Source organism: Carlito syrichta, unplaced genomic scaffold (genome assembly GCF_000164805.1).
Source record: "Carlito syrichta isolate Samal-C Ts95f unplaced genomic scaffold, Tarsius_syrichta-2.0.1 Scaffold308650, whole genome shotgun sequence".
Classification (NCBI taxonomy): domain Eukaryota; kingdom Metazoa; phylum Chordata; class Mammalia; order Primates; family Tarsiidae; genus Carlito; species Carlito syrichta.
This window is the reverse complement of record NW_007252746.1, coordinates 24088-34747: the sequence shown is the minus strand read 5'-3', so window position 1 is coordinate 34747 and position 10660 is coordinate 24088. Positions and strand designations below refer to the sequence as shown.

General features: G+C 44.4%; 1 protein-coding gene across 1 annotated transcript in view; it reads right to left on the bottom strand.

The window, feature by feature from the left end:
- The window catches only part of LOC103267973 (forkhead-associated domain-containing protein 1-like), a gene marked incomplete at its 3' end in the record, with an annotated part of 83596 nt that overhangs the window by 70497 nt on the left and 2439 nt on the right, over positions 1-10660 (bottom strand). Inside the window, exon 2 of the mRNA XM_021716262.1 lies at positions 8040-8146. Within this exon, the coding sequence (XP_021571937.1) occupies positions 8040-8132 (93 nt within the window). The remainder of the gene's footprint in view (positions 1-8039; positions 8147-10660) is intronic.

Below are 10660 nucleotides of genomic sequence, written 5' to 3'. Positions count from 1 at the left end.
TGGGTTCAGGCAATCCACTCACCTCAGCCTCCCAAAGGCGCGGGATTACAGGCTGAGCCACCGATCCCGGCTCCATGTGGGTTTTTTACACGTTGGCGCCAGTGCCACCCAGCCCCTGTCACGTGCCAAATGCTTCACCAAACACCTTCAGAGCTTTGCCCTCCCTCCCGCTCTTCCTCTCTCCTCTCCCCTTCTTCCCCCCTCCCTCCCTCTCTCCCCTCCCTCTTGCTTGCCTTCCTGCCTTCCTTCTTTCTTTCTGGAGTCAGGCTCTCACTGTCACCCAGGCTGGAGTGCAGTGGCACAAACAGGACTCATCGCAGCCCCAAACTCCTGGGTTGAAGCAATTCTCCTACCTCAGCCTCCTGAGTAGCTGGGACTACCACCACGCCTGGCTAATTTTTTAAGTTTTTGTAGAGATGAGGTCATGCTATGTTGCCCAGGCTGGTCTTGCACACCTAGGCTCAAGCAATCCTCCTGCCTTGGCCTCCCAAAGTGCTGGGATTACAGGCGTGAGCCACTGTGCCTGGTCTGCACATGTTGTCTCTTACCCCGGATGTCCCTCCCACCTGCCATGCCTGATGAATCTCCAGGCTTTTCTTGTAAGAGGCAGCTCAAGCTTGGTCCACTCTGAGGAGCCGCCCCTGACACTCCAAACAGAATCCGTGGGGACCCTCAATTGCAGCCCCCAGTGGCCCTCCTTCCTCGGAAAACACCATGCAGCCAGGGTCGAGATTTCCTCTTTACCCAAATTCCACACTAGAGGGCACCGCCTCAGTTGTTCCGGCAATGAGAATCACGAGAAAATCCATTTTGTTGATAATCCTCATTTAGGAATCCAAACTATGGAAAGTTCTTAGCTTAGTCAACTACCACATTGTCTCAATTAACTCACAAGAAGTTTCAGATATTTGGATTTTTAGATGTTCCCCAAAGCCAAATTTACACCCACATAATGGAGCATCTTTCTCTAGAAGCCTTAAGTCAGACAGCCCCAAGTCTGAAACCAGCCCCACCATCCCCGACGAGCAGGTCACCTAACCATCCTGAGCCCCATTCCCACATCTTTACATGAGGATAAGCATGATAATAGTAGCCTTCACCCCACAGGGCTACCTTGAAGGTACAATTCCATACTATATATACAATTCACATGTAGAGCACACATATACGATCATGTGTGATACCTAATGATTATATGTGTGAGCTGTGGCTGGACGCATTATTTGTGCAAGTTGGAACGTTATACTTTTCTGCCTCACACTCATTAGGATGCCTACTATTAAAAAAACCAAACAGACCAGCTGGGTATGGTGGCTTATGCCTATAATTCCAGCACTTTGGAAGGCAGAGATGAGAGGATTGCCTGAGCCCAGGGGTTCAAGACCAGCCTGGGCAACATGGGGAGACCTTGTCTCCACAATAAATAAAAAAGTTAGCCAGGCGTAGTGGCTTGCACCTCTAGTTCCAGCTGCTTGGAAGGCTGAGATGGAAGGATCGCCTGAGCCCAGCAGTTCAAGGCTGCAGTGGCCATGAGCATGCCGCTACACTCCAGCCTGGGTGACAGAGTAAGACTCTGACTAAAAACAAACAAACAAAAACCAGAAAATAACCAGTGCTGGCGAGGACTGGAGAACCTGGAACCCCTGTGCACTGTTGGTGGGAATAGAAAACAGTATGGCGGGTTCCTCCGAAAATTAAAAATAGGATGACTAGATGAACTGGCAATTCCACTTCTGGGGATGTTCCCCCCAAGAACTGAGAGCAGGGTCTTCAAGATATATTTGGACAACCATAGTCACAGCAACATTACTGCAATAGCCAAGTGTCCACTGACAGATGAATGGATAAGCACAGCATGGTATACATGCAGGATGGAATACTCTTCGGTCTTCAAAAGGAAAGAAGAAAAGGAAGGGAATTCTGACACACGCTATAGCACGGATGAACCCTGAAGACATTATGCTGCATGACATGGCCCAGTTGCAGGAGGACAAATGCCAGACCATTCAACTTAAACGAGGTCTTTGCAATAGGCAAATGCACAGAGGCAGAAAGAAAGGACTCTCCCCGTCGGAAAGATGGTGGTGGCCAGGCCTGGCGGGAGAGGGAACGGGTGTTATTCTTTAATGAGTACAGAGTTTTCACAAAACCACATCGAACGATGCAGATTAGGATTCAGAAGCTGAGCTCTGAAATGAGCTATGTTGGTAGCTGAGGCTTTGCAGCCAGGTCAAGGGGGGGAGGAGAGATTCTGAACCAAGCTCCTGAAGTTGGCACGAGGCAGCCAGAGTGGCCATCTCAAAATACAGGCCTCTCGCTTGATGAAGACCCTTCATGCCTTCCTCCCGTTGCTCTTCAGAGACCGAAATCCTCACGGTGGTATGAAGGGTCCTGCTGCCTCTTGGCTCTCCCCTTCCCACCTTGGTTTTCTTCTTTCTTTTTTTTTCCTACACACCCTGATTTTCTTTTACTCCATTGGGCTCTCTATACACTCTTCCATCCCAGGGCCTTTGCACATGCTGTTCCTCTCCCCTTTATCTAGTTACGCCCTCCATATTCCTTTCCTTAAGAGCCCTGATGTTGGTATGTAACCACACATGCTTTGTGGGATCCTTTGACCTATGTCTCTCTCATTCCCCAGCAGCTTCCTGATTGCAGGGACATGCATAAGTACCTCCGGGCTTGCCTCAGTGCTGGTGCCATGGGAAAAATATTTGTGGAATGAGTGAGTGACATTAACAGTGAAGACTAGGCTGGCTCAAACAGGCTTCCTGCTGCCACTAGATAGCCAAACTCCTTACAGGATACAGAGAAAAATCTGGATGGCAAAGCCCTGCAATTATCAGTATTGAGTATCCCTGAGTCATATGATTGCAAGTGACTTTTGTTTTCTGTTTATACTTTATTTTCTCCCAATCTTTTTTAAAAACAATAAGCATGCAACTACCTTCCATATCCAGAAAATGTCAAAATATTATGATATCAACAATCAAAACAAGATGTCAGCCTCGCAAATGAATATAAATCTTTAGAAGCATGGCTCCCTGTTCTTTAGGATTGTATCCAGGGAAAAAAAAAGTCTTTTTTATTTGCTAGGTGTAACTGCTGAGTAATTTCAAGGCTGATTTTTTTTTTCTTGGACTCCTGAACTTCATTTAGTAGAATGACTTCTAGTGGCACAAATAACAAAAATGATAAACTGATTGTTGAGTTATGGCTCACAGGGTGGCTCATAGCTGATCAAGCATGATTCTTAGGTCAGAAAGATCCGATGAAGGCAGCAGAGGGCAAGTCTCGCCTCGTCTTGTCTTATGAAACTGAAAAATATTGACACGCCTGTAGGTTTCAGTTCTTCAAAATAGGCCTGCGTCCCCATATTCCTTCTTAAAGCCAATCTCTCCCAAATCAATTTAAGCTTTGGGAAGAGGATTTGTCTAAGAAAGGCTATCAGAACCCATTAAAAGTCTGTTCACAAAGCATTTGGCAATTCATGTATCATCTGTTCTCCAGGGAGCCCATAGGAGCGTGCGCTTCTGGAAATGTAGCAGACGACTTTGTAAATCAATGTGACTGCTGCTGACAGTGGGGACTTACTTTCTAGACTAAGGTCAGAGAGAAGTAAACAGTCAATTATTTTTCTATACAATAAATGAAACTCAGTTTCTGTCTCTGTAATAACTGCACTCATCAGTTTCCTTTTCCAAACAGCTTGTTAACATAGGTGGATACCCATCTCAACCCTATGTACCCCAGAGAATTCCTCTCAGCCCCCATTTTATGAGACACTAATAACCATCACAGTGTCATTTACATAGCACTGTGGCCAGGCACTTTATATGCATTTTCTCATTTAATCCCCACAGCAACCCTGAGAGGTAAGTGGTTTACAAACAGGGACAGTGAGCTCAGAACGATGAAGTCATTTTCTTGAAGCTACACAGCCAGAAAATGGCCTAAGGAGATTCAGATCCAAGTCTGTCTGTCTCCAGAGCCTGTGCTTTTAAAAATTACTGCAGGTTTCTAATATCATAGATGAGTGCGAAACAGAGACCACCATTTCTATCTTGGCCATATAGGAAGTAAAACTACCTAAAATCCGTCCCTTGTTATGATATAAAGAAATTGCGAAGCCGGGCTCGGTGGCTCAGCCTGTAATCCTGCGCTTTGGGACGCTGAGGTGAGGGGATTGCCTGAGCCTGTGGGTTCGAGACCCGCCTGGGCAGGCGAGACCTCATCTCTACAATACATCAAAAATTAGCCAGGCGGGGTAGCGTGCGCCTGTAATTCCGGCTGCTCGGAAGGCTGAGGCAGAAGGATCGCAGGAGCCCAGCAGGTCGAGGCTGCGGTGGCCGGGTGCATGCCACTGCCCTCCAGTCTGGGCGACAGAGTGAGACTCCAACTCAAAAAAAAAAAAGAAATTGCAATAAAAATATTTTTCTCTGTTTTTCCCACCCTGTAGGTGAACAGTTTTTGGTGTCCTTGTAGGGAGACCACGTCATAAATAAAACTCTCAAAGGGAGGTATGTAATTTTCAGATCTGCAAAGTTTATGACAAATACTCTCAGAAAATTAGGACTAGAGGAAGAACTTTCTAAACCTGATGACAATGTCTACGACCAGGCATGGTGGCTCACGCCTGTCATCCCAGCACTTTGGGAGGTGGAGGTGAGAGGAATGCATGAGCCCAGGGGATCAAGACCAGCCTGGGCAACTTGGCAAGACCTCGTCTCTACAATAAACAAAAAAATTAGCCAGGTGTTGTGGCACATGCTTGTAGTTCCAGCTACTTGGAAGGCTGAGGCAGAAGGATTACCTTAGCCCAGCAGGTCGAGGCTGCTGAGGCCGTGAACATGCTACTGCACTCTGGCCTGGGCGACAGAGTGAGACTCTGACTCAAAAAAAAGCATGTCTACAAAAAAAAAGAAGCAAACCTACAGTTAACATCATATTTAATGGCAAAAGATTCAATGCTTTTCTCCTAAAATCAGGAACAAGACAAATATAAAAAGTTATATTGCCCTCATCACTCTTACTCAAAAGAGTATTAGAAGTTCCAGCCCAGGTAATACTACAAGAAAAGGGAATTAAGAGCATGTTTCAGAAAGCGAAAAATAAAACTGTTCTTAGTTGCAGATGACACAGTTATTTACATATAACATCCCGAGAAATCTACATAAAACCTTCCAGAAAGTTCACTTAAGGTAGCAAGATACCATATAAGCATACAAAAATCAATCTTATTTTTATATAATGGCAATGACCAGGTGGACACTGAAATTAAAGGTATAATATCATTTACCAGTGCTACCAAAAATAAGGAGAAATACTTAACTGTAAATCTAAAAAAAAAAGTATATGGGACTTGTATGCTAAAAGCTACAAAACATTCATAAAAGAAATCAAAGACCTAAGTCAGTGGAGCAATATTCTATGTTAAAAAAAAAGAAACACAAAACCAAAAACCATAGTAAAAATACCAGTTCTTCTCACACTGATATACAGGTTTGAACAACTTCCATCAAAATCTCAGCAAGACATTTTGTAGATACAGACAGACTTATTCTAAAGTGTGTATGGAAAGGCAAAGGTACTAGCATAGGCAAAACAACTTCGGGAAAAAAGGAATAATATAGGCAGAATCGCTCCACCTGATTTAAGACATAGATAGCTACAGTGACAAGACTGTGTCATCCTGATGGAGGGACAGAGACATAGATCAATGGAATACAACAGAGAACTCCAAGCAGCCCCACGTAAGTATGGCCAAGTGATTTTTGACAAACATGCAAAAGCAATTCAATGGAGAAAAATGGTGCCAGAGGAACTGGCGGGCTGTAGGCAAAAAAATGAACCTTGGCCTGAACCTCACATTGTATACAAAAAGTAATTCAAAATGGCTCATAGGTTGTTTTTTGGTTTTGGTTTTGGTTTTGAGTTGGGGTCTCCCTCTATTGCCCAGGCTGGAGTGCAGCAGCATGATCACGGTTCACCACAACCTTGACCTCCTGGGCTCAGACGATCCTTCCACCTCAAGCCTCCCAAGTAGCTGGGACTACAGGTGTGCACCTCCATACTTGGTAATTTTTTAATTTTTATTTTTGTAAAGATGTGGTTGCACTGTATTGCCTAAGTTAGTCTCGAACTCCTGGGCTCAAGCAATCCGCTTACTTTGGCCTCCTAAAGTGCTGGGATTACAACTGTGAGCCACCGACCCTGGCTGATAGATTTAAACATAAAATATAAAACTATGAAACTTAGAAGAAAACATAGGAGAAAATCTTCAGGATCAAGGACTTGGTGCAGTGTTCATAGACATGACACCAAATACATGGCCCATAAAAGAAAAATGATGAGTTGGACTTCAAAATTTAAAACTTTTGTTCTGTGAAGACTCTGTCAAGAGGATGAAAAGACAAGCTACAAACTGAGAGAAAATATTTGTAAACCATACATATGATAAAGAACTCATATCTAGAATATATAAAGAACCTCAAAACTCAGTAGAAAAATCCCCACACAATCCAAGTAGATAATGAGCCTAACACATGAACAGATATTTCACCAAAGAGGATACGCAAAAGGAAATAGTATGTGAAAAGATGTTAAGCATCTGTAGCCACTAGGGAAATGCAAATAAGACCATGATGAGACACCACAACATGCTTCCTAAGACAGCTAAAAGAAAACAACAACACTGGGAATGGCAAATCATACAGTCACTCTAGATAACAGTCTGGCGATTTCTTTAGAACATATACTTATCCTATGATCCAATCACACTCCCAGGAATTTATCCCAGAGAAATGGAAACTTACGTCCACCCCAAAACCTGTACACACATGTTTAGAGTAGACTTATTTACAGCCCCAAACTGGGATTAGTCATAATAGCCTTCAATGCGTGACTGGTTAAGCAAATGGTGGTATATCCATACAATGAAATCCTACTCAGTAATAAAAGGAACAAGCTAACAACCTAAATGGATCTCAAGGCATGATGCTGCATGAAAGCAGAACAAAATAACAACCCCAGTCTCCAAGGGCCACACACGGGATGATCTCATTCATATAGCCTTCTCAAAATGACACAATTATAGAGATGGAGAAGAGATTCTCACTTGCCCCAGGTGAGGGATGTTGGGGGAGGCGGTACCGTGGCCATAGCAGGGTATTACAAGGGAGAGATCTCCGATTAGGGAATAGTTCTGTATCTTGATTGCAGCACAGGAATCTGTAAATGTGGTAAAATGACACATACACACACTGTGTCCATGTCAGTTTCCTGGTTTTGATATTGTTATCATCATGTAATATGCAACCAGTGGGGGAAGACTGAGTGAAGCAATCTCTCTCTATTTTTGGAACTTGCTGTGAATCTGTAATTTCAGAGTAAAAAGTTTGAGAAGTCTGTTGAGTGGCATCTAAGAGAGACTTGCCTTTCACAGTTAGGAAGAGATTCCTCTGCGTTTCTGTCTCCCTTTCAATATTTTAACCCCCATCCATGTTTTAAAATCTCAAAGCCACTGTTTTTATTACTCCCCTTTTTCTTCCAACTTTGTTGGCTGTCATGCCTTTGGCCCAAGCCACAGCTGATACAGAGAATGAAATGAAACGAAAGAGCACAGGAATGAGCCCAGGTCACAGTGTGATTTGCTGCTTGGAGCTCTGGGAGCTCTGAGGTCCCCGACAAGAGGTTGAAAAAGGGAGAGAGTTTCAGCCCAGAGCAGGTGAAGGCCAAGGCTCCTGTTCCAGGCCCACCTTCCAAGCTAGCTCTTGAGGCTGCTGGGAGGGGACAGGCGGGATGTCCGCAGATGCATTCAGCAGAGGGCAGAGGGCACATCACTCTGTGTGGTGCACAGCTTCTGTACTTATGCCAGGGAGATGTGGGACACTGGGCAACAGGTTATTGGCAGCACATCAAGGAAAGATGTGCCAGTTTGCCCAAGGTTGTGCTTTAAAAGAGATCTAGGTCCACATAACACTGAGAACTGTTGAGGTGAAGGGGTTAGGGAGGGGTGGACAGGTGGGAAGAGTTCTTACCTCTAAAACAAGGTCAGAATCTTCATGCCTTCCAATTGTGGTGCTTTTATTTAGGACAAAGAAGCCTTCAGCGCTCTTGAGGTAGGCTTTCATTCTCTCTGTTTTCCCTATGTAAGATTTTCAGAGAGAATTTTGTTAGAAAGACACAGTCCTCTATTCAACAACAGCATACTCAGAATGAATGAAACCAGAGTCATATCCAGAGAGAGGTCAGCGGAGGAAGGAGTGGACAATGAATGAGCAGTAATCGCAATGACAACTGTGCACATTTTCAAGACGATTTTCTCTAACAGCAAAATCTAGCATGGGAGAGCTTGGTTCTAATAACCAAACAGAGCACATTTCTTAAGTAATTCAGGGCACACACAGAAGAGAAAACAACTCAACAGGAAATCTGAACTCCACAGGGTTAGTTACCTGATATATCAAGTATTCATGTTTACTCTTCCTAACCCATCACTTACTAGCTCTGTGACCCTGAATGTGTTACCTATTCTCTGTGCCTCGGTTTCCTCATCAGTAAAGTGGGTTTCATGAGGATTAAGTACAATAACACAGGTGAAGTATCTAGAATGGTGCCTGGCACCCACCAAACACTCATTGCTGTTGTTACTCAAGGCTTCTCGAACTCAGACCCAAGGAATCCTAAGCTTCCACAGTACTTCCTGAAGAGTCAATCATTAGATGATTCTTTCTCTTTAAATCATTGCATTTATTCATATATTTAGTTAGCATAAAGAGATGGTTTCTAAAGGCAAAGCGACACGATCATAGCTTGGCCATGTGACGAGGTGTATATTTTTTCTCAACATTTGAGTGTGAAATGTCAAATATACGGGTGAGTTTCCAGAAGCAGATCGCAAATGCCTATATACCCACTACTTAGACACTACAGTGGACAATTGGCTGTATTCGCTTTATCACACATTGATCCACTCATCCACCCATGTTCTATTTTGATGCATTTCAAAATAAGTTCTCTATGTGTTTGAAAAAGCAATTGACAGTAATTCATCTTGATGCTTGAATTCTGATTTGAGATGTGTCCAGTGTGGCAGACTCTACCCTGGAGCCATGACAAAGAATAACAGCCCTTCTCTTTTCAACTGAAAAGTACTGGACGAAGGAGAAGGATAGCTGTCACTAGCTGTGACAGTGAGGACTCTCAGGGCTGACCCCACTCTCATCATCATCTCTGTATCATCTACTGAGGCCTTAGCAAGCGCCGGCCACTGACTCTCAAATCACTCTGTTCATCCTCAGAACAACCCTGCGAGGTGGGCCTCGTTACTGTTTCCACTTTACAGATGAGGAAAATGAGCTCAGAGAGGCGAAGGCCTCCCAGAAGCCACGGCAGGGACAGAATTCTGAGCCTTTGCGCTCACAGCCATACAGGTCCAGGAAGATCAACTTCTCACACCTCTGCCACTGCTAGTGGGGCCGGGGCAGGGGTGTAGGGGCAGAGGAGCAGGGGAGTGACCAAGTGTGGGGGAGAGGTTGCTCTGCTTGTTGCCACTTGGGACAGGCAATAAGAGAAAGACTTTGAAACCGGGATCCCATCCTCTGAAAGGAAGAAAAGACCTTACCTGGGGGGTGAGAGAAATAACAACAGGCTGGATAAGTTGATTTTAGGCTTGTCAAGTCTGACACCAAGGGGAAAAATCCACCTCCACAAATAGTGACACTTTCATGTCACAAAAAATACATTTTATTGTTAAGTGTTGGAGACCACTGCCCTGCTTGAACTTTGCTGAAAATATACTTGGCATATGTGTGAAGTCACAACCAGCCAAGAATGCCTATAATGGCAAAGTTGGATAGGCACATATGCTGAGGCAAGTTCCAAAAGTGCAGTGTCTGTTGTGTTGGGTTACATAAAAAGTTATACATTGTCTTGCAAGCAGCTGCACTATATTTTGTAAACAGTCACGTTTTATCATAAAAAGCTTTTTAAGTTCAAAACAGGGAGTTTTCTTTGCACCGTCTGTACTTTGTCCTTAAACGCTTACTTAACTACATCATTTTGTACTAATAAAAGTCTGATGGGTAAGAAACTCTGGGCCTTTGTCCTGTGAGGCAAAGTGTCCCCTGGTTCCCTCACCTTCTAGTTCTAAAAGTGTTTTGTGAATTGTGTTATACTGTGCCGTTCCTCTTTCAGGATCCTTTACCACCCAGTCGCGCAAGACACAGCAGTTAAGTTCACTGTGTTTCACAGAGGAGAAAAGACATTTCCTGATCCAAAAAAATCCTTGCCCTGCTCCCATCCAATCACCTAAATTATTCATCTTCAGTGGCCGAGGACGACGTTATCAAGCACCACATTCAATCTAACTAATCTCAAGCCAACTTTGGAGAAATAGCTCTTCTGTGGGAAAGCCCCAGGAGAGGCCACCAGAGGCAAACCCCGAATGTGGGTGACTTGCTTGTTCAGCTCTCCGCCACGTGCTTCCAAGACTGGTGCCTTCTCCCACTCAGGGTTCCCTTGTGGTCCCCACCTGACCACACTGTCTAATGGCCACGTGTCACTGCTGGGTCCCTTTCTTGGCCTTCTCATTCTCTGCCATTTTTTTTTTGAGTTGGAGTCTCACTCTGTCGCCCAGGCTGGAGGGCAGTGGCACGCT